At 40.0% G+C, this 23246-nt stretch overlaps 2 protein-coding genes across 5 annotated transcripts in view; one reads left to right on the forward strand and one right to left on the reverse strand.

The window, feature by feature from the left end:
- LOC144515796 (heterogeneous nuclear ribonucleoprotein U-like protein 1) lies at positions 1-14422 on the forward strand. 2 transcript variants are annotated; one of them, XM_078246925.1, is made up of 16 exons: positions 1-104; positions 555-811; positions 1724-2014; positions 2637-2850; positions 3009-3082; positions 5636-5775; positions 6354-6453; positions 6572-6684; positions 6894-7157; positions 7432-7554; positions 7640-7768; positions 10153-10321; positions 11087-11350; positions 11539-11690; positions 11787-12008; positions 13675-14422. In XM_078246925.1, exons 2-16 carry the CDS (start codon positions 589-591, stop codon positions 13789-13791), a joined length of 2595 nt encoding a protein of 864 aa, XP_078103051.1. In that variant the 5' UTR covers positions 1-104; positions 555-588; the 3' UTR covers positions 13792-14422. The 2 variants fall into 2 exon arrangements, with proteins under 2 accessions (XP_078103051.1, XP_078103052.1); XM_078246926.1 differs by having other exon boundaries at positions 11542-11690.
- The window catches only part of rasgrp4 (RAS guanyl releasing protein 4), an 18451-nt gene continuing 9626 nt past the window's right edge, over positions 14422-23246 (reverse strand). For 2 of the 3 annotated variants that reach the window (XM_078246927.1, XM_078246930.1), the window contains exons 7-18: positions 21336-21509; positions 20722-20838; positions 19396-19671; positions 19215-19295; positions 19005-19127; positions 18818-18922; positions 18579-18688; positions 18292-18439; positions 17884-17920; positions 16847-16978; positions 16541-16743; positions 14422-15726 (exon numbers count right to left, since the gene is read on the reverse strand). In XM_078246927.1, the coding sequence (XP_078103053.1) occupies positions 15616-15726; positions 16541-16743; positions 16847-16978; positions 17884-17920; positions 18292-18439; positions 18579-18688; positions 18818-18922; positions 19005-19127; positions 19215-19295; positions 19396-19671; positions 20722-20838; positions 21336-21509 (1617 nt within the window). In that variant the 3' untranslated portion in view covers positions 14422-15615. The remainder of the gene's footprint in view (positions 15727-16540; positions 16744-16846; positions 16979-17883; positions 17921-18291; positions 18440-18578; positions 18689-18817; positions 18923-19004; positions 19128-19214; positions 19296-19395; positions 19672-20721; positions 20839-21335; positions 21510-23246) is intronic. The other variant, XM_078246929.1, reaches the window with a different exon arrangement.

The following is a 23246-nucleotide window of genomic DNA, read 5'->3' on the forward strand; positions in this document are numbered from 1 at the left end:
TGACTTCCGGTTGTAGGTTTCGGTCTGGTTTCCGACCCTTAGAGGGCAGCATCAACACACTCATCTTTTATCACTGCTGACCCGCGCAACTCGCCTGAGAGGAGGTAGGCCTCAACCTTATTTTGTTTTTATTTTAAATCATAACCATATTATACACTTAGCAAACTATGCATTGACTGCAGGACTTGCGTACAAAATAGAGAAACACTTGCAATTTGTATAGTTTTAAAGTTAAAGTTACTTGTCCTGCATCGGTTGTCGGTAACGTTACATTAGCTAGCTAGCGCTAGGCTAAGAAGGTTACTTGGAGCGAATAATAAATATTCCGGTAATATGTCCGCAATTAAAAAAAAACTATATAAACCCGGGATTATGCAGTTTATAGACATTAAGTGGAACCAGATACAATTGTACAGTAGCTAGCCTAGCTAGCTAACAGCTAACGTAGCCTGTTTGACTGAGACACTCTGCCGCCATCACATTTCAGTTTGAAAGTTAGACGCAATGTTGTAACGTAAAGCTTTACTTTATTCCTCCCCCCCCTCTTTTGTTAGCAAACAAATAAAGGCAACAAACATCTGAGACACAATGAGTTTTGACGTGAAGAAACTGAAAGTCAACGAACTAAAAGAGGAGCTCCAGCGCCGCGGCCTGGACACTAAAGGCCTCAAGGCAGACCTGGTTGAGAGGCTGAAAGCCGCTCAGGAGGCTGACGCTCAGGCTGATGCCTCGGAGCAAGGGGATCAGGAAGATGTATACGGTCAGGACTTGCAAGACAACGAAGATGGAGAGGATGTCCAAGAGCAACAAGGTAAAGCCCTATTGATAGATTATACTTTTAGAATCAGAATCCCCTTCAACGGCCAACTATGTGTGAACCCAAACATGGTTAGCTTCCAAGTGAACTAGAGTTCGGTTTACTTCAGATGAGAACAGATCCGACCCAAATACAGGAAGTGAACCAAAAACAGGGCATTTACTAGCCTTCAATTTCAACCTTGCACACAATTTACGGACTTGTATATGTTTTAAGGGATGATAACTTTCAGATTCATAAGCTGTTCTGAGCACACATCGCTGGTCGTCTGTGTGACAACACATCATCATCTCGGTCTCTCTCTTTCACTCGCTGTCTGTCAGCTGCTCATTGTCCGCCGCCTTCTAAAATATTGGAAACACTCAAACAGAACCAGAAAACCCAAGAATTTGGTGTTGCTCCATTATTTCTGAGACCAGAAGTGTCGTCGGGTTTCGGATATTCTGTCCAATAAACAAGCGTCCGTCTCCATTGCGCGACGTGCTTACAGTGCGTTTGACAAAGTGCAGTGTGAAATTAAACCGAAGGAAATGAAAAAGGCAACAATGTTGAAACTTCACCCCTGAGTCCACCAAACTATAGGTGTGAAAGCGTCTTTAAAATAGATAAATCTCTATGGAGGGTTGCTGTGAAAAGATGCAACTGAGCCATCTTTTAGATCTAAATGGACTGACTTGTTGATGAAGGTTCTTTGACCCTATCTTTGAAAAAAAGAAGTGCCCTTTCACAAATATTGTGTAGATATGTAAGATAAGATTTAATTAAGAGAGCTCAGAAGTGAACTTGCAGATGAGAAATTAAATCCAGAACAAACTGTAAAAACAAAAGTTCCACGAGTGCTTTGAGTTCATAGTTTTCTGTTCTTACAAGCTTGTGAACTAAAAGATTTGGATCTCCCCTTTTTAGATGCAGAAGTAGCTGAGGACGAAGGTGAAGGTGACGACGATGATGAAGGCGATGGTGATGGTGGTGGCGAAGGTGATGTTCCTCAAGAGGAAGATGAGGGTCGTGATTCAGGTGGTTACTACGAGGACGAGGAGGTGGAAGGCGAGCCTTATGAAAGTCAACCAACTTCGGACTCGGGCCACAGCATGCCTGACTTTACAGCAGACGTTGATATACAGAAATCCGATGTGATGTCCAAGGAGGAGCCCAAGCCTGTTCCAGAGCCAGAGGAGAAGGTTGAAAACAAACAAGGTGATTTTCAGCCGTTTTCAGCTTAATATGCAATATGACTCATGGCCCATAGACAAGTGTTTTTGCCTACATTTGGGGTTTTGTGGAATGTTGTCATTTCCAAATGTCACTGAGACAGATGAGTGTAGATGATGTTACCCATGCAGTTGACTAATCACTCACGGACCCTCTCCCTCTCACACACATTGGCCAACTCTGACAGAAAGAAATGGTCGCAAAATGCGACCGTTCATGCAGTTTGGAGCCCTGGGGTTTTCGATCAATGTTTGTGTTCTTATAACATGTTATAAATGAGACAGGCAAAAATATGGCTCTGACAACTTGATATGGAATATGTGTGGGGGTAACTTAAAATATCCCACGTTATTTGGTAAAGTTGCATAATCTAAGGGAATGCAGTAGCTCCGTGATGAATAGTGTGGGAGCTTTATACTATCACATTTTTTTATGACGCTGTCAGGGAGGTCTACATTCAACTATAGAATGTAAAGTAAAGAACATTTCTTTACTACATTGTCAGCAAAATGTGATTTATTTCAAAGTTGTGTTTTTTGACTAAGCTCTATTGTACAGTTTAACACTGAATGTGTAGCTCATCATCATTGTTCATTCATAATTTTAGAAGTCAAAGTGGAGGTCAAAATGGAAGATGACCCTGAGGCTGCTGGAGACCCACAGCAGGATAATCATGGGACAGAACATCCGGACGTGCCAGATGCCACAAACCAAGCTGAGCAAGTCAAAGTGGAAGCTGAAAAAAGTGGAAACAATGGCCGCAAGAGACCACATGAAGAGAGCAGGAGCTACAGCTACTATGAGCACCGTGAGGAAAAAAGGTATACTGATCCTTAAATTGGGTTATTTTGAGTTAGGCTTCTAGTTGGTAGTACAATAAAGGAAACGTACACTTGTTGACTGGCATATTTATATGAATTCTTGTCAAAGAAAGTGTCAGTAAAGGCTGTTAACGTCATAATCTGCTTATATTGTACAGGTCCCGCACACCACAGCCCCCTGCTGAAGATGAGGAGGAGCCCATAGATGACACTCTTGTTACAATTGATACATGTAAGTAAGAGGACCAAATGTAGCCATAGCTGGATCATGTTTTATCTGCAGTGTAGTTACGGCTCCAAAACTTGCAGTGCTGCAACTCATGCCTTACCAGATTTGTACCCTCTAGATATATCTCCCCATAATGTATTGGTACATTTTACATGACATGTAAAGCTAAGTCCTTTCAAAAACGTCAGATCGCTGTACTCGCACTACCCAACTTGCTGTCTTGTAATTGGGAGCCTTGGAGTCGTTTTCTGTTTTTCATACCACGTGACTGACCGGCGCTGGGGTCACATACTATGAGATCTTTCACCAGGAGTTTCCCCAATTTGTGTGTCTGGTCTCCAAACTACATTTTTGTCACAAAAACACGAGAGAAGTGACACGGTAAAATGACACCAAACACGAGATTTTTTTGTTTCAAAAATGGATATTGTCACACAGACGCTTTCCAACTTTTTGGTGCGCTTGTTGGCAGTAGGGCTGCCGCTAAGGTTTATTTTCATTATCAATTAATCCTACCAATTATTTTGTAGATGTCTGGTCAGCAAAATAGTTAAAAAAATGTTTTTCACCGGTTAGTCACCAGAGCTCCCGCTGGCAGGGCCGGTGCAAACACATCGCAGGGTATTTAAACATGCAACAACATAGTAGGACATAGGACATATGTTTGGACAACAAAAAGCTTGACTGTCTTGTGTAACCGTTTCTAACGAAACACAACTCAAACACCAAGCAACTGAGTGTGTAGGCAAAACATTTTTTTGTCTGAACAAGGTGCATGCTTGCAATTAGGGCTGGATTAAAATAATTGATTCTCCAATTAAAATCAATCTCTGTTTGAATCTCTGATATCGATTAATAAAATCCAGAAAAAATATCTATTTTTTTCACTTTTAAAGAAATTATATAAATTGCTAACATAGTATTTTCCAGAGTTACAAAGCATATAGAAATGTAAGATCACAAGATAATAATCGAAGAAAATAAGAGCGAAGCATCAGTCTTGGCACAGGTAATGTTAAGATATTTCACCTTTATTACCAAACCAAGATGATTCATACATACCTTGTAGTTGCAGAGATATACTATACCGAATGACTTTTCAAGCGATTCCACTGTAGCAGACTAATTTCCAATATCGGAATGAAATCGTGAGAGTCTTGCTAGAGTTGGGGCGCGCTCCCATCGTCTTAATTGTTTGGTGTAAGTGTAGCGGGTGTGTACTCTCTCTTGCGTTGTGTTGTGTTACAGACGAAGCTATCATTCTTCGTTGGCTATCACAGCCGTTTATTCTGGTAAATAGCAGAACAATGTTTCACAATCATATTCGTCGCTATAAAGAGCTCCAGTTAGCTAAAATGAAAACCAAAAGTATTCAGTTTACTGGTGCCACGGTTGTATCATAAAAGTTAAGTTATCAAGCTAGGCCTCAACCAGACAAGCAAGCTGGCACACAACGTGGTGAGCCTTTTCATTTAAGCTAAAACAAAAGAAATGAAAGAAAACTGGTCTCTAACATAATATGTGAGACATCGCGTGTAGATATACTACATGCATACTAACATGTTATCACAATGAACACATTTACAGTGGAGCTCAGTATATGCGACTTACCATGAAACAGGCTACTGCAGACTGGCGATGCTGTGTATGACTTTACCCTAAAGTCTGCAGAATAGCACCAGTAGATGGCGCTCATGTTACAGAAAAAGCCTGTCTCATATGGAAACTACTAGCCAAATAAAAAGTTACTTTTTAATGGCAAGTGGAATTATTAACTCCGCTACATAAGGTGGTCATAAGTCTTTTTTCTGTCTTGACGTTCTGGCAAAATGAAACGTGTTTGATATCAACGTAAGTGTTATGTCTTGGTTGTGAAGTCAAATCATGTGAACATTGTCAACAACCAATGGGTGTGCTCCCTCCAGCACCAAACAGGAAGCGGCAAACGGCTAGAGCCAGTGTTGTTTATGGTTGCTATGGCATTGCGCTGAGTAGGGCTGGGCAATATATCGATATTATATCGATATCGTGATATGAGACTAGATATCGTCTTAGATTTTGGAAATCGTCATATCGTAAATTATTTTTACCCTAACCCACTTAGTTATTATATCCACATTGCTGAAGATTATTTATCTTAAATCTCATTGTGAAGATATTTTGTTAAAGCACCAATTGTCAACCCTATAATATCGCCACGGTATCGACATCGAGGTATTAGGACAAGAATATTGCGATATCTGATTTTATGTTACCAGCTAACGCTAGCAGTAGCTAGCTAGCGTGGTTACATTTTTCAAAATGAATCTAGTCGTAGTCTTTAAATATTATGACATTCTTTAACATTAGATGTGAGATGATTGTCTTTAGATGTGAGTTGGTGTCAGACTTTTAGATTTTTGTTTTTAAGTCTGTTCAAGGTCTTCTGGTGTATGGTAGGCATTAGGCTATAACCGTGAATGTCTATGTCAAGTTTTCCATTTATAATGCTGGCCTGTAATATAGGATTTTACAAACCAGTACATTCAAAATCTATCTTCTCTGGCTCCCTTTCAGACAACTGTGACTTGCATTTCAAAGTGTCCCGAGATCGCTACAGTGGTTACCCACTGACCATCGAAGGCTTCGCTTACCTGTGGGCTGGAGCACGAGCTACACATGGTGTCACCAAGGGTCGTGTGTGTTATGAGATGAAGGTAATGAGTAATAAGTATCTTCCTCTAAAGTCATGGTGGTTTTAAAATGAGACAGACCTGGGCTTCAAGGATACAACCAATTAGATGGCTGTGCTTACTTTTCTGACAGAGCTAGATGTTGTCTGGTGAAACACTGAGCTACTGTAAACAAACTTTTTTTCTGTATACTGTGTCCACATGTGACATCATGGTCCCTGATACATGAGACAGGGCTCTGTGTATTTGTTTTTATAACCGTGGATGAGCAGCCTCTTTGTTTATTATTAACATACAGTATCTTTTTACATTTTAGTATGTCGGTATAAGCACCATATATTTGCACTATACTTAGTTGTTGAAAACTAACATTGTGGGGAAGATTTTACAATCCCACACTGCCTCACCTTGAATTTAATCTAAACACACTGTTAATGGAATTTAGGAGATTTTACTTGTCCAAAAAAAAAAAAAGTCATTTTAAATCCTTGTTTGTAAACTACCTTCCAGTGTGATGACTTGTTGCTCCTTTACGGCACTAGATATTCCCTGACAGTCTTCTCTAGGCTTGTTTTTGACCTGATTTGTCTCCTGCACTTCAGGTCAATGAGGAGATTAATGTAAAGCACCTGCCCGGAAGTGAGCCAGATCCCCATGTGGTCAGAATTGGATGGTCACTCAACCACTGCAGCACTCAGCTTGGTAAGAGCAGCAATTTCCCAAGCAATCAAGATGATGTTTGATATGAATGATACTTTTCTGCAAAATAGAGGTTTGGCCTAATATAGTAACAATGCATTTCATTCTTGTTTTGTCATAGGCGAGGAGCCCTTTTCCTTTGGATATGGAGGAACAGGAAAGAAATCTGCTGACTGTAAGTTTGCAGACTTTGGTGAGAAGTTTGGTGAAAATGACGTCATCGGCTGTTACATTGTAAGTACTGGCAACAGTAATTTGATTCCATTATCTTCTTTTAGTAGCATCATATGAGGAGAATTTGGAATTACTGGTTTATCATCCTTTTATATAATTAGTATTATCAAAATATTTATGGTAATAATTTTGCGTAATTCTTGTGTTTTGTCCATGTTGTTGACAGTACAGTATTAACAAGTTAATCTGATGGGGCTTTTCTATTTTAGGACTTTGACAAAGGTGACGAGGTGGAGATAGGCTTTTCCAAAAATGGAGTATCATTGGGAGTGGCTTTCCAGACAACCAAGGAGGCCCTGGCAGGCCGTGCCCTGTTCCCTCACGTCCTGGTGAAGAATTGTGCTGTTGAGTTCAACTTTGGACAGAAGCAGCCATACTTTCCCCAACCAGAGGGATACACCTACATCCACGATCTTGGCATGGAGGACAAGATCAGAGGCACTAAGGGACCGGCCAGCAAGTCTGAATGCGAGGTAGGGCAGCGCTGAAATTATAAAACAATGTGTGGCTCTTTTTGCTTACAAAGTTAATGAGGTACCGTGCCTATTAAAAACATATTAATCTCAAACCTTTTCAGTTTTGGTTTTAATTTTTCACATTTATATTATAGGTCATAGATTTAATTAGAATTCTTGGACAAATTGATCAACAGAAAATACATTTAAACTGACTTTTCTTTTATTGATTTTAAAAGGAACTGGTACTATGAAGTAGAATTAACCGGTTCTCTTTGTTCACTTGTTTCAGATCTTGATGATGGTGGGCCTGCCTGCCTGTGGAAAGACCACTTGGGCCATGAAGCATGCCGCGACTAACCCTGAGATGAAGTACAACATCTTGGGCACAAATGCCATCATGGACAAGATGAAGGTTGGCTTGGGAACACCCCCCCCCCCCCCAACAGTCAAATAAGACAATGATGGACTTTAAAACCATGTGAATATTTGTTCCGCAGGTGATGGGTCTGCGTCGCCAGAAAAACTACTCCGGGCGCTGGGACGTTCTGATCCAGCAGGCCACCCAGTGTTTGAACAGGCTGATTGAGATTGCTGCCCGCAAGAGACGCAACTACATCCTAGATCAGGTACTGCCGTCCCACCCACACTCTGCTCTGATACTCGCCACAGTCAGTCAATGTGCCCTGATGATCACTCTCTCTAATGGACTATTTATTTATCTTTCAGGGGGGCTCTGTGTATTATAGAGTAGAAGAAGCATTGATCACCCTCTTGTCACTTGCTTGTCGTGTATTGTAAAAGGAAATGATTAATGGCTCTCATAAGTGACAGAATATTTCATGTTTTCATTCCTCAGTATATTTGCACTTGCTATTTCTTGTCATAATACAGTATTGTTTGTCTTGTGAATTCCAACAATGTACAAGTAAACCATGACTATGTAAAGATGTTGAGAAACAAGTAAGCTCTGACTGGTGAGTAAGAAAAACACCTTCCGTTGCTAATTTTAATATCACAGAGTTGATAGCTTTTTTAAAAGCTATTTTTAAGTGAGATACATGGAACTTTTGAGTGTGTTTTTTAATAAATTGACCCTGAAGGTAAGTAATGACTAACGATTTTTAGATTTTTAGATCCTTGTGCTCAGCAAATGTGTATAAAGGTAGGTAGGTCTGATGTGCCAGCATTTCTGTGGACACTGTGAGTATGTGCAGGTAGGTTATATTTGTTGTTGTTGTCTTGACTCGGACTAGAGTTCGTATGAAGATCAGGTAAGTCAAGGTAGGTGTGGGGGGGGGACCCGTCGCTATAGCAAGTATATAGCTTATCTCGTCGATAAGTGTTAGGTTGGTTACGGTAAAACAAAGTTTTACTTCAGAAAAAGAGAATTGTCTGTAAAAAGTAAGAATTATCAGAGGTATAAGATAAGATGGACTTTATTAATCCCACACTGGGGAAATTCCTAATGTGGTAATGTGTAATGTGGTTGATTTGTAGATGTTAATAGAAAGTAGTATATTCTGGCGGTACTATTTTTAGGAATAATTTGGTATCCTCTTTACAGAGTGTTACAATATTGCCATATAAACGTCAGTTGTGACGTTACTATAGAATTTATGCTAAAATAAATGTTGTGTCATGATGTGTTGAATTTCTGTGGGTCTGTGTAGAAACCACTGGTTACCGTTGAGTGGACATGGAGAATGTTGTTGATGGCAGTGGTTACTTTGAATATTGTGCTGATTCCAAAAACATTGCTGTTGTTGAGTGGTTTAACTGCTGGTGGCAGCTAGTCCTCTATTTGGATAACATGACACAACGTATGACTTTATTCTTAACATCTGCTGTGTTTGTACTGTAGATTTGTGGCTGTTTGACTTCTATCTAACCTGTAAATTAGCCTAATTAAACGGTTGTTCTTAAGATCCTGTTCTGAATTGCGACCGACGCAAATTTCAAACACACAAGGATTTGTTAAGAAACATCTTGATACCACGTTTTGAGAGCCATTTAGACGTACAGTACATGCATCAGTACATTAATATGAAATGTTTTTACAATATGACGGACCAGAGATTGTGATTTTAAAGTCTGGCTAAGCATGACAAATGACAGTATTGATAGAACAAGATGTAATCACAAATGATTTTAATGCATAGATTGCATTTTATGGAGAAAAATAAATAAATTTAAAAAAATGATGTTCCCAGTTGTCATAATGCGCTGGATATGGCTAATACTCGGGTTACTAACTCAATTATCACAGGCATGGTATAGAATATTTATATTTTTTAGCATGTAACCAATAGAAATCATCTAATATCTCAGTATTGCAAATTATAGTTTATGGCTGCCTAAATTTGCATGTGGTGGCTTTTGCGTTCACAATATATTTTCTTTATTTAATCCTATGCAAAGAAATTGAACCAGCATTCTGGTTCTGAACCTGAATTAATAAACTGAAACAATATTGATTATATCTTAAAAGTAATACAGCATGGTATCACACATTTCATTATCCTAACTGCAGTTCTGCAAAGGCATACATACTAGATTTATATTAAGAGGGTGCTCACACCTCCAATTGCTCAGAATCCAGTCATAACACTTTGAAACATATTTACAAGCAGTACATTGTCACTGCATGAAGACATAGTTGAGTAAGCACGATGAATGTCAATTTTAACATTTATTATTGATTGATCTTGAACTTGTATGTCTTATGTTAAGGTACTGAGGCACGGTATAGTCAGTTTGAATATTCGTGGGGTCCCTTTTTGTGTCAATAATTAACATGTATCTGCAGCCACTGGACACCTGAATGCAGACTATGAGGTAAGTCTGTGGAGTGACGAGAGGCCATTAGAACTTGAGTAAAAGCGTAGACTGATATCCAAGCCAAACCTCTCTCACTTCATTATTGCAGGGTTCCAGCTTCCTTCCAGTGGAAAGCCATAACAAGTAAACAATAACAAACAAGCTTCTACTTCTTTCTTGTCACCATTGCTAGACAAATGTATATGGATCAGCAAGGAGACGAAAAATGCGTCCTTTTGAAGGTTTTCAACGCAAGGCTATTGTAATTTGTCCCACGGACGAGGATTTTAAAGAACGAACATTAAAGCAAACCAATGAGCAGGGGAAGGATGTGCCCGATCATGCTGTTTTAGAAATGAAAGGTAGGAATGCTGTGGAACAAAACAAATAAAACACCAGATCTACTTTTTACTTTTCTATGTGTTGTCTCTAAAAATCAAACTTGGAAGATGCCCCCTCCCCCCCTTCCCCATCATAGCCTTTGGCCAGATATCAGACCTGGACATTTTTTTAAACAGCCAACATGAATTTGATTCTTCTTTATTTTTGCCCTCTATCTGCCACCTGCCATACAGCTTACTTCTTATGCACTGCAAACTGAGACATGGTCCTGGTTGAGGTCATGTAATATAATCGTGCCAATATTGCACAGTTTGCTTCCCTTAAAAAGGATGTTTCCAAATAGCAAACTTACAAGCAGTCACATGCTGAAGTTGTTGGAAGTAAATTTGTAACAGCATTACATCAGCTGTCCTTGGTTTGCAGTGCTGTTTCCTCTTCTCACCAACCTAGTTGTCCTTTTTGTCCCCCTCCCCACCTCTACTGAACTCCTACCTCTCCTTTGTCAGCTTAAACAAATGTTTCCTCCATGTTCCCCTGGAGCTGATGTTTGTTCCCTTTACCCTGTCATCTGCTTTCATCTATCTGCTCTTAGTTTCTCTATGATTTCACCTGCCACTGTATGGTTGTAATTATTTTTCATTTTGTCTTCCGGTGGTGTGGCTGCTCTGGTCCTCACTACAACCCCCTACCCCTCTCTTTCTCTCTCTCTCTCTGCCTCTCCATCCATCTCTTGCTGGATGGGCTGTCTCTCTCTCCTCCTGTGGTCATCTCTGTCACTCTCCAAGCCAACTTTACTGTCCCAGAGGCTTGCGACTTCCTGGAGGCCGTGACGTTCATTGAGCTGCAGCGCGATGAGGCTGAAAATCTGCTGAAGCAGTACAATGAGGAGGGCCGCAAGGCTGGCCCGCCCCCTGATAAACGCTTTGACAACAGGCAGGGCGGGTTCCGTGGCCGTGGCGGCGGTAGCTTCCAGCGGTACGACAGCCGTGATGGATCCCGCGGTGGCTACCAGAACCGCAGTGCGGATAGTAGCAGCGGATACAGAGGAGGTGAGCAGAGCAGTCGGTATACCTCATACGTTATGTTTATCTTGAGCATGAAAAGCTATAGTATGATCGCTTGCTTAGTTCTGTAATTTGAATGTAATAATATACGAGGGGCAAAACTAGGGCTAGTATGTCGTTCACAGTCCAGTTTTATGTATATTGCTGTTGTAACATAATTTTTGTTTATTTAGCAGGCTACAGTCGTGGCGGCTATAGCCAGAACCGCTGGGGCAGCAGCTACCGCGACGGAGGCTCTGACGCACGCGCTGGATATAGCCGCAGCCAGCCGTCTGGAGGAAGCTACAATCGCCCAGCCCCTTACGCCAAGGGAGCATACAGCCAGGTAATTAACATGAGCTATCATGTATACAGTTTAAGAAAGAAAACAAATGTAATTGTAAATGACTGAATTCTCCTGAACTTCTTGCTTCACCTCCAGGGCTACAGCCAGAGCTACAATCAAGGCTACAACCAGGGCAGCTACAACCAGAATTACTACGGCAACTACAGTCAGTACCCGGGGTACAGCCAGAGCTACAGCCAGACACCTACCACCGCACAGACGTACAACCACCATCAGCAACAGCCACAGCAGCAGCCGCAACAGCCGGCACAACAGCCACAGCAGCAGCAACAGAGCTACAACCAGCAATATCAGCAGGTAGGCAATGACTAACGAAACACTGGGAGGTGGGGGAGTGAGAGAGCTGTCTGTGGACGTAGATCTGTGCTAGACTAGGTTATTAGAACCCCAGTGGGCTGGCCAGTGACACAGAGCCAAATTCATTTTGGGTACAAGGCCAGACAGCGATAGTGGCAGTGGTTAGCTTGATTGTAATAAATGTCCGTGGTAACTCAGTTTTACAAAGGTAAAGTTTTCATGGCAGAAAAAAGTCAATCAAAACCCCTTTAAGAAAATATAAAAATAAACACTTCCCCTTCCAATTTTCTTTCCTGTAAATCTGAGTTAGCCATTGCCATGCACAAAGGACTAAACCACAGACTATTTAAAGTGCTCATCTTGTGCTTTTTGGCTTTTCCCCTTTATTGTGTTATATATATTTTTGTGCACATTATAGGTTTTCAAAGTGAAAAAGTCCAAAGTCCACCCCAAAGGGACTTACCATCTCCAACAGAAAACACTATTCACACACTGCTCCAAACAGCTCTATTGTAGTCCAGCCTTTACTTCCGTGACGAACGTGCGTCACTTTGTAACATACATTATAATTATAGACAGTATATTAACTGGACCAACAGATCCCGTTGCTCTGGACAGAGACCAGTGAAGGCCATTAGAAGCACTTTTCCGTTGAGCGCCAAGCGTTACTGCGCAGACGACGTAAGTCTCCTGGTAGCTGTGCCAAGAGAAATCTCAATCATTCCAAATATTGCAGAGACGGAGAGCGTAGGTATATGTAAGGAGATAACATGGACACAGGCTAATTATTGCTAACTAAAATGCTAGTTAACATTAGTAATTAAACTTAAACAGCTAATGTAAGTTGAAACTGCCTGCGAGCTTCTCCTGTACTGTACGGTAATTCCTCTACTATGAGACAGTAAGTCCCGTGGTTATGACACAATCGTTAGCCTATTTTTACAAAAACGTCTGCTACGGAGCCATAACGTGAGATACAAGGTAATGGACCCTTTTATAAATTTTTGAGTTTCTTTAGAAATAAACAATGGACAAATAGTCTTTAAACGCTTCAGATGTAAAGTTATTCGCTGTCAAAGTGACGTCAAAATGAATGGCAGTCAATGGGATGCTAACGGGAGGTGAGTGCTTGTTAGCATCAAAATGGCGCCATAGGAGGTACGCGTTGTGAGGAGAAGCTTACCCCCTTGGTTATAATGCTCGAGTAGCTGCTAGTGTGGCACTCCCTCATACTCTGCTTCTGACTAGCTAGCAGTACTTACTGCACATGTGTGACTCCCAACAAAGATGGAATAGAAGTGAGATGCCTCACTCTGTAGCTAAAACAGAGAGCTCAACACACAGGGTGAAAAGAGGAGCTGCAGCAATGTGCAGTACAACAAATATATGGTGTTTTCTGAAAATTAAACCACGTAAACCTATTCTGGTACAACCTCTAAATACAATTATGAACCTGAAAATGAGCATAATATGAGCACTTTAAAGCCATCTTAAAATCCAGCAGGTGTTTTAATGTTTGACTCTCACAAGATAGACTTGGGGTGGAGTATTCCTCCTGAAAGTGATCCACTGTGCCAAGGAAGGTGCAAAAATAGAAAAGCAGGGTCAGTTTGTCAAATGTAAACATGTTCTCATGGTTGTACTTGCTTTCTGTTTCTCTCTCCAGTATGCTCAGCAGTGGCAGCAGTACTACCAGAACCAGAACCAGTGGAACCAGTATTACAGCCAGTACGGCAGCTACCCTGGACAGGGCAGCCTAGGCTCATCTTCTGGTTCCCAGTAGCTTCGCTTTGCATTTGTACCTGCATCCACCTGTGTCCTAAACACTCTGACCTCTGCAGCAAATTGATTTTGTACAGTCTCACATTAAGTCCCCAACCATAACTTTCTCTGTCTGGGTTAACACGGTAGCCTTCATTCCTTACCAATCAATGTGCACAGAAACTGTACACAGTTTGTCTTTTCATTTTTTTACTGAATGAAGTCTTACTCTAAGCAGTGACTGTGAGGTGGTAGATGATAGGTATCAAAACATTTAATGAATGTTATCTATTATGCATTTAATGTGGACGTCTGTTGAACTGCAAAGTCCACATTTCCTACAGATTGAAGAGTTAATTGTATAATCCTAGGATGCATAGTGTGAAAACGTGACAGGGCAGGAAAATACAGCAAGGCCTGAAATAATTTTGCTCGTTTTGAGAAGCTTAACAAAGAACAAAATGCATGCTTTTACCTTCACAACCCTTTCCTCTGTCTTGCTCTTTACTTTTCAGTGTCCGAGTGAGCACACCAATAGAATTCAAACATTATGAAACCTTTTTTATAGGTGTTGATACTGTAGTATTTAAGCGTTGATGCAGTCTTTGATTGAGAAGAATATTTTGCCACTCTTGAGTAGTTGTATGTGCAGTTTTTATCCCCTTGTGATTGCTGTTCATTGAGTCCAGTAGTTAAATCTAGTTGTCAAACTCATTTTTTTTCTACCAGAAAATGAAAATCTGATGACCAGTTACCCGAGCTGTCTTCTTGTCTTTATACAATAAATGCAATTGTATACGCCTGGAGATGTTAATCTTTTTTTCTGCCAAACACAACACATACTGCATGATTTATCATTGTTGGTGTATCTTTCTTATTTTCAACAAGATTGACATTGTGGACAAAGGACAAAACAAAGAAGCATTTAGCTAAAAAAAAAAAAAAGCCAATTCTGTAGCATGCGTTAAGTTCCAGTGCAGTCCTGCTGAACCTTGAATGAACTGTTGGAGATATTTGAAAGTCCAAAATGTTGTCAGGGCAGGAAATAAACGTTTAACGCTGCTAGTTGCGGTGGTTTATGGAGCAGACTTCACAAGCTCCTTTCACAATTACCAACCAAACTAGGGTTGGTCGATTTGGACAAAGTCACAATACACTGTATTTAATACATTTTGTTGTAGCAATAAAAATCCAATATTGCTATTAAAAAAAGGCCTTCAGTAATTTACATGTTTGCAACATAAGCTAGGTTGTCTGTTCTAATATAACCAGAGATTAAAGGAACCTTATACACGGTATAGCAATTTCTACTGGTTGACTTGTCTCGTGTCTTTGTATCGCCCAACCCAAAGCAAATGGCAATTATGAAAATGGTTTGCCAGCTTACTTTCCAAATTAATGAGCAGAATTGTCACATAGCTGCCAAAGTTAAAATTGAAAATGTTAGTGTTAATTTCCTACCCTGCATTTATTATGTGTAAATAGGACCGGGAAACCCTTATGTCTGTTGTCATATAAATGACCTTATGGATTGAGGTTGAATTTTAGCACCAGAGAACCAAGGCACCTGTTCTAAAAACAAAATGAGGTGTTCATAAATTACAGTAGTACAATCGATGTTTGAAGCCTACACAATTAGCCAAACTAACAAGAATGACAAATAAAATAATCAAAACATGGCATGCCCACATTTGAAACATTAGGGAGTCCATAGTTGCTGGCATTCTTATATGAATGGCAAGTAAATCTCATAAGTTCGACACCAGTCGGACACAGCTTTGTAAGAAACGTGGTGGTGCCGGATTGTTTTTGTTCATAAGGGGGGAAACGTTACAAAATGGAGCGCTCAGTCTGGCTCTCTGCTCTTGTCTTTGTAGAGCTGCAGCTCTTCCATTTTCTCCTGCAAGAAGGAACCGGGCATGGAGCAGCCTCGGGTCCTCTGTGGCAGTGTGTTGACCTGTAAATAGGAAAGACAAATAAAGAAAATTGTTCTCAAACTCAGAAACAATATTTTATTGTGGGGGGAAAAAAAAACATTTCATTTTCTAGTGATGAAGCTTATATAAAAAGTTGGTTCATCAAAAATCTCACGCAAAAAAATGTTTGACCTCACACTGAAGAGCCATGCAAAAAATGGTCCTTTTAACAGCTGCTGACAGTGTTGTCTGTGGGTTATCCTGAGACTAAAGGTGTTTCTAGAGAGAAGCTTTTCTTTTTTTTGAATTTGTCATACGTAATTCTTGAATTCAAAGCAAAAATGAAATTGTATTTACCACCTTTGTACTTCAAAATTCAGTAAATAAAACCAAAACTATGGTCTCGGTACGTTTGGCGTTGGGGGGTGAGTTAACAGAGGCTATTTTAAACTTTGTCACAACTTGTGCTATGAAAATCCTTTGAAATATGCTATAATCATGCAATGATTCTACACATAGTGGCTTTAAGTGATTGTAACGATGTCACTTTGTAAATGTAAGCACACCAGTGGAATTTAAAGAGATTTTACAATGTGCTCAACATCTTCAGGGAAATTACAGTAAGGTGAGTAATTTAAAGTAGTACATTTAAACTCCAGGCAGCCAGTATTGGTGTTTGACTCATCATTTATTAGCTCCTGTAGTAACCCCACATGGAGTCACTTTAGAAATGTGCACTGACACACTGATATGTCTTCAGTTGCTGAGGTCATGAGCATTTGTGACATAAAACTAAGATGCAAAAAAACCAGAAAAGATTGAGAAACTCTGTCCTGCACTCACGTCCTGTCTCACCTTTCTTTCCAGGGATGCATGTACAAGAGAGTTGTGGTGGTTTCCCCTCTTGTCCTTTTTTTCAGGTGTCCACACTCCAGGATCTGTCTGAGTGGAGCGGTCCGACAGCGTCGAATCACCGGCGTTATTTTTCCAAGGAGAGGTGCCTTGGTTGTTTTCTGTCTCGTTACTTTGGGGGAAAACAAAGGCCTCCTCCTCTGAACCTGACGGGGAACAATGAGCCATTAGTGTATTGGGTTTGAGGTCATTTAATAGGAAGGGAATTTTCAGGCGTTGTGTTCTGCATATGATAGAGAAAGGTCGTACTCCAGTTATTGCCCTTGGTTCTGGAGTCGGGGGCCGGGGTGCACGGGCAGGACCCAGTTGTGTTTTTGTGTTTCTTCAAGCACTCTATTCCCACCAGATCTCTACAGTGTCTGTGACAGTTTATCCCACAGTCTGAGAGACAGAAAACAAATGTTAACAGAAGCACTGCTACCTAAAGGATCAGTTCAGTCAAACTACAAAAGGTCTGTCGATTCAAAGCTTTGAGGACCACAAAATAAATGTGTTTCACATGGCAGGGTGGCAGCAAAACTCTCAGAGAAAGATATCTCAAAACCTGGACCAAAATATGAGGGAGCTGACCCTTAACTTATTTGACATTATATGGGGCTCTGGCCAAGGCAGTGGCGATTTTTAGACCCTTTTTAGGCTCAAGCCCCCCTAAATTTCATCTCAGCCTCCCTAAAAATTATAATAATAAATATATTTTTTAATTATTTTAATTATTATTTTGTAATTTACAATTACAGGTTCAAAGAAACAGGTTTAATATCCTGTGTCGCTGTCACCAATGCTATGCACCTGTAACCCAGCCAAGGAAAGTTTTATTTTGTATTTATTTAATGTTTAGACCTCATTATCATTTGATTTGATTCTGGTAGTCCATAAAGAGACTCTTGTAGTTTTTTTCATACGTTCAATATTTAGCATTCATCCTCTGTTATAATAAGAGGGGGGTTAACACTTTTGCAAGGCACTGTATCCGTATCACATTCTTATAAGGGGCTGAACCCCAAATCACCCCTGGACGAAGGTGATTACTCTTTTCTTTATTTTTTTTTTTTTTTTGGGGCATTTTAGGCCTTTATTTCCAGAGGACAGATGAATACATTAAAGGGGAGAGAGAAGGGGAGGAATGACATGCAGCAAAGGGCCGCAGGTCGGAGTCCAACCCGCGGCCGCTGCATCGAGGAGTAAACCTCTATATATGTGCGCCTGCTCTACCAACTGAGCTAACCCGGCCACCAAAGGTGATTACTCTTTAATGAAGGATAACATGGCATGGATTGTAAACTTACCTTTACAGTGGTAACCTTGTTTGATGACTCCCCACAGCTACAAGAGGACAAACATGACACATGTGATATTGCTGTTTGATTGTATATTTATATTTATATTTATATATATATATATATATATATATAAAAAAAAATTTAATTAAATTAAAAAAAAATATATATATATATATATAAAAGAATAGATACAATGGATACTCACAAAGCCTCTACAACTCTCAAAGCCTCTACTTATATATATATATATATAAGAATAGATACAATGGATACTCACAAAGCCTCTACAAGTCTCAAAGCTCTACTTATACATATATATATATATATATATATATATATATATATATATATATATATATATATATATATATATATATATATATATATATAAGAATAGATACAATGGATACTCACAAAGCCTCTACAAGTCTCACAAAAAGTCGGCCGTTTATATGTGGTTTCATGGAAGTTATGTGCCTTGAAGTTGTAGCCCAGCTTGGCACATACAGACATTCCCCTCATGAAGTAAGAGGTGATTTCTTCACGGCTGATTTGTCCCTCCCTGGGCACAAAATTTTCCAAAGTGCAACAACAAAAGTGAGTAAGTGAGTTTACCATTTACCTCATGTTGTTTCATGTTTTCTGTTTTTGCAGCCACGTCACGGTAAGAGGCCTTTTCGTGCGTGTCGCAGCTTCCTCACCTGTCAGTTTCGTGAGTGCAGAAGGAGAAGGGGAAGTTGGCTGCTATTTTCTCAAAGTCCTCCAGTGAAATGTAACCATCCTGGCTCTGGTCGTAATTTTTCATTATGGACTGCAGGGGGCAACAGAACAATCAGACATTCAGTTGCGCTTGTCAAGGAGCAGTTGGTTAGTTCTGCTTTAGCCTGCCAAGTAATAAGGAAGTGAAAGACACAATGTTGTTGCAGTGTCACATACTCACATCCACCATCTGCTTGACGTGCTTAGATATGGTGTTAGGATCGAGCCTGGGGGTGACCCCTGAACCCCACTCTGCCAGTACAGGCGGTTTAACCGGAGCTACAGGCTGTGGAGCGACAGATGCAGCGATGAGACATAAAGGACTGTACATGTTAGAAACAAGAAGAATAAAAAAAGAGTACACCCACCACATAACACGCTTCCCTAACGTACAGCGCTTTGATGTGGCGGATTTTGATGTATTCGGCACCGAGCCTGTGCTTTTGTTTTGAAGATGTTACACCCACAGAGAGCACACACATGTCCCTCCTCTTGTGAAAAGAGGTTGAAACAAGTGTGAGTCTGATGGTGTTAGATAGAGCTCAACTTCAAAAAGTGGAGTATGCAGCTCTACTGACCTGGATCTTTGTGTTCTTGGGTTCCTTGGTGTATGAAAGTTCATAGATCTCATCCTCAGTGTAGTATAAATCTAGAGAGAGCTGAAGCATTGAAAGAACATGATTTTAAGATGTGTTTTTTTTTTTCTTCTTTTTTCGTGGAATCTTTTTTATATCTGAAATCTTGGTTTGTGTCTGGTACCGTGAGCAGATGCAGAAGGTCTTTGTTGGCCTCGAAGGGCGGCGTGCAGGTGTGAATGGCCACCAGGTCGTTGATGTTGCTGTACAGGTGCTGCAGCTTGCTCAGGTTGATCTTGTCCACGTCGATGTAGTTGGGCAGGGCCTCGTTCAGGGAGATCAGATCCTTCAGGTGGACGCCCAGGATGGGCACCTTGAAGCCGCTGCACTCGTTGTAAACCCGCCGGTAGTTGATGTAGTTGCTACGCGAGGACAGCAGCTCGGTCATCTCACTCAGGGCCTGAGAGAGGAGAAAGATCAAGCAGTTGGTGTGTTTAGACTTCAGTATAGCCTTAGAAAACATTCAATAAGATAAGATAACACTTTATTGTCTGTTTACACTGAAAATGTTCTAGCATCGTCTGCTCCAACAGTCAACAGTCAACAGATAACATAAAAAAAAAACACAAACATAAAAAAACATCTGTATGGTTTCCCAACAATGTCTGCCACACCTTTCCGTCACCCACACACATACACACACACACACACACACACACACACACACACACACACACACACACACACACACACACACACACACACACACACACACACACACACACACACACACACACACACACACACACACCCAGTGGTGTAGTCTAATGTATTGTAGTGGGTATACTATTTTTGAGGTTTCTGTTGCTTTCTGCTGCGCTTTTTTCCCACTGTCACCAGATTCACCACTTACTACCACATCAACATCAAGTTATTACCACTAGTTTTACACTTAAAAAAAATCATGGTCAATAAACCTCCTTTATGTGAAATTATACCTCATTTTTGAGTTAAAAATAAGCTGAAATTATGAATTATTTCGAGAAATAGTTACGATCGAGTGGATAATCACAGACTGTCAAAGTTTAGTCAGGACACTGTTTAGAAACCATTTCATTGGTTTTTCAAATGCTACAAAATGTAATAAAATTCTATGAAAGTAGTGATCTGATGCTTAGTTTTACTTGCGGAGAGCGTTGGATGGAACAACCCGTTTGTTTTTTTTGGGCCAATTTGCTTGAAAGAAACCCAATAGGAGGGTTAAGTGATGATGAAATATATAGACAAAAACGTGGCCAAAAAATTTGATATAAAATTCCGTCAGCACGTAAAACTGGTGGCAGGTGAAAAGGGAAAGAAAATCACCATGACATGAAAATCCTGGAGCTTAAAAAAACTAAATTAAATTTCAAGGAGGATGATTCACAAAAAAAAAGTTTCATCTTTATCCCTCTGTGGTAATGTAGTCATCAAAAGACTGACTCATGGGCATGTGTAATATTTGAAATACCTTAGTGATGTCAGGAGTCAGCAGGTTGGAGGTGTCTTTGAGGCGGGAGATTGAGCTGTGACAGAGGCCTCCAGTCACTGCCATTAGAGTGTTAAAGTTTTGCAGAGCTCGAAGTTTCTGTGAAGGAAATGAAGTCTTAGCCCCCAAAACCCCAAACACTTCTTGGCAGCCAAACATACGGAAGAGGATTAGGGCCACATGTGAAAAAAAATGTATTGAGTTCTGAGTTTGAAGTCAGAATTCTGACTTTTTATTTTCTTTTTTTAAATCTCTTTTTTTCTTTTTTTTTTTTAATCTCAGAATTCTGAGAATAAAGTCTTAATTCTGACTTTAAACTCAGAATTCTGAGAATAAAGTCATAAAGTCATAATTCTGACTTTAAACTCAAAATTCTGAGAATAAAGTCATAATGCCGTCTCTAAAAATCAGTATTCTGAGAAATAAATCAACATTCTGAGATTAAAGTCAGAATTCTAATTTATTTCTCAGAATTCTGACTTTAAACTCAGAACTCAAATACATTTTTCACATGTGGCCCTAATCCTCTTCCGTGCAAACAACACTCCCTCTGAGTTTTTTTTTTTTGTGATGTTTGATCCGTCGGCCAGTATTACCTGAGCCACATGAATGAACTTAGTGAAGACCTGGGCTCTCTGCTGGGCCGTGTGTCTGCTGAGGATCATCAGCTGGACCCACTGGGAGACTCCGTTACACATCATGACCGACCGCTCCAGAGCAGGGTTGTCCCTCACCGAGCCTCGCACCACGTAGCTGCGGTAGTCCAGGAACTGACCGATCAGATAGCAGTGGTCAGGCAGGAAACACCTTCTGCACTAAGTTTATCACTGATTTCACTCAGGTGTTTAAGCAGGGTAGAAATCTGTCACCAAATGATCGAGCAGATCATATTTTGTGCTCATAACGGCTTTTCTACTGAAAACAATTCTCCAACACCAGGAAGGAGCATCTTAATTTATAACAAAAGTAAAGATACTATTTTCTATAAAGACATATTTTACCAAGGGTTTGAGAAAGGGCGTAACTTTGGGTTCAACAGTTATACATTTGTGTCTAGATCTCATGTAAATACAAGAAAATGCATTTCCTGCAGAAAATGCATGTGAATGCCGAATAGCTAAATTGCTAAAGCTAAACTGGATTAACAGCTTAAAAAGAAGGTGAAGGTGAAGGTGAAGTAGTGAGGATAGTTTGAAAAGTATGAATGGTTTTAATTAACATGAATTTCATTAAAAAGTTCAATAACACCACTAATGTATAAAAGATGTGGAATATTTAAAGGCTGAATTGTTGGCTTTAAAAGTTCAACGATGCCAAATGATGTAGAACATCGTGAGGTCTGAATTTATTTTCTAACTGAAATTATGAATAAGTATGGAAGACTTACAAAGGCTGTGAGAAACATTGATGAAAATGCAGAAATATGAAACAAATTGTTTGCATTGCACTGCACTGCTGAAAAACTTGGAAGTTGAAATGTAAAATTGTCAGTTGGAAGCTGAACTGCATTACCTTAATAAGCCAAGAGCTGAAATACATTGTTAGAAAAGCTGGAAGCGAAACTGTAATACTGTCGAAAGTGGAAGTTCAAATAAATTGACTAAAAAGACTGAAAGTATAAATACTTTGTATTATAATCAGACATATCCATTGCATAGAACAAACAAGCATGACCCTAAAGAGCTGAGAGGTGAATATATTGCCTGAAAAGAAGCGGGCTATATATATGGATAAAATCACAAATGACACTATGTGTGTGTGTGTGTGTGTGTGTGTGTGTGTGTGTGTGTGTGTGTGTGTGATGTTCCGTTAATGTTCATATTACTGTCTGTAGTTGCAATTTGACGGTCTGGCAAAAATGCTGCGTCATGTTTACTAATCAGTGGCCATGTTTGTAAACACAGGGGAGATCCCTTTGATCTCTGTAATCAGCTAATGGTAGTGGTATCACCTGCTGTTAGACTGCTCCCATTAAGAGACACTGAGAGCGACCTATGAAAAGAAGGCTCAGACAGCTTAAACTATAGGTGGCCTCAGTGAAATCACTTCATCGTGAGCGCCACAAGGCCTTTGCGAACGTATTGGTATATAATTTGTGTAGATAAAAATAAAAAATGAGTCTGAAATCGCAGTTTCAAAATACGCTTTGTTTGCGTTTCGGCTCAAGAGAGAATGAGGGTAAATAACATTATGGTCAATGAGAGATTTACAGACCGTCTTGTCATAATTCAAACTATAAATCCTATAGCTTACGTGAGCACCTTAGCTGAAAGTTGACAAGAATACCTATGTTTTAATGTATAAATGGTGTATGACAAGTAGAAATTGTGGATTTTTCACAATCTGGCAACTCAAAACTTGTTCTTCCAAATGTTTTATTACTGATACCAAAGATATTTTAAGAAGACTTTGTCCATGGAAGGTGTTGTCATTAAACTCTCTGCAGCAGGGGATCGGTTATAATAATAATAATAGATAAATAATTATAATGCATTTTATTTATACAG

Source organism: Sander vitreus, chromosome 3 (assembly GCF_031162955.1).
Source record: "Sander vitreus isolate 19-12246 chromosome 3, sanVit1, whole genome shotgun sequence".
Lineage (NCBI taxonomy): Eukaryota > Metazoa > Chordata > Actinopteri > Perciformes > Percidae > Sander > Sander vitreus.

Excerpts from the sequence above, each read along its gene's own strand:
- LOC144515796 (XM_078246925.1), top strand. The coding sequence starts at position 589 with ATGAGTTTTGACGTGAAGAAACTGAAAGTCAACGAACTAAAAGAGGAG. Across the intron at positions 812-1,723 it reads GGATGTCCAAGAGCAACAAG|ATGCAGAAGTAGCTGAGGAC; the intron begins GTAAAGCCCTAT and ends TCCCCTTTTTAG. Across the intron at positions 11,351-11,538 it reads TAGCAGCGGATACAGAGGAG|CAGGCTACAGTCGTGGCGGC; the intron begins GTGAGCAGAGCA and ends TTGTTTATTTAG.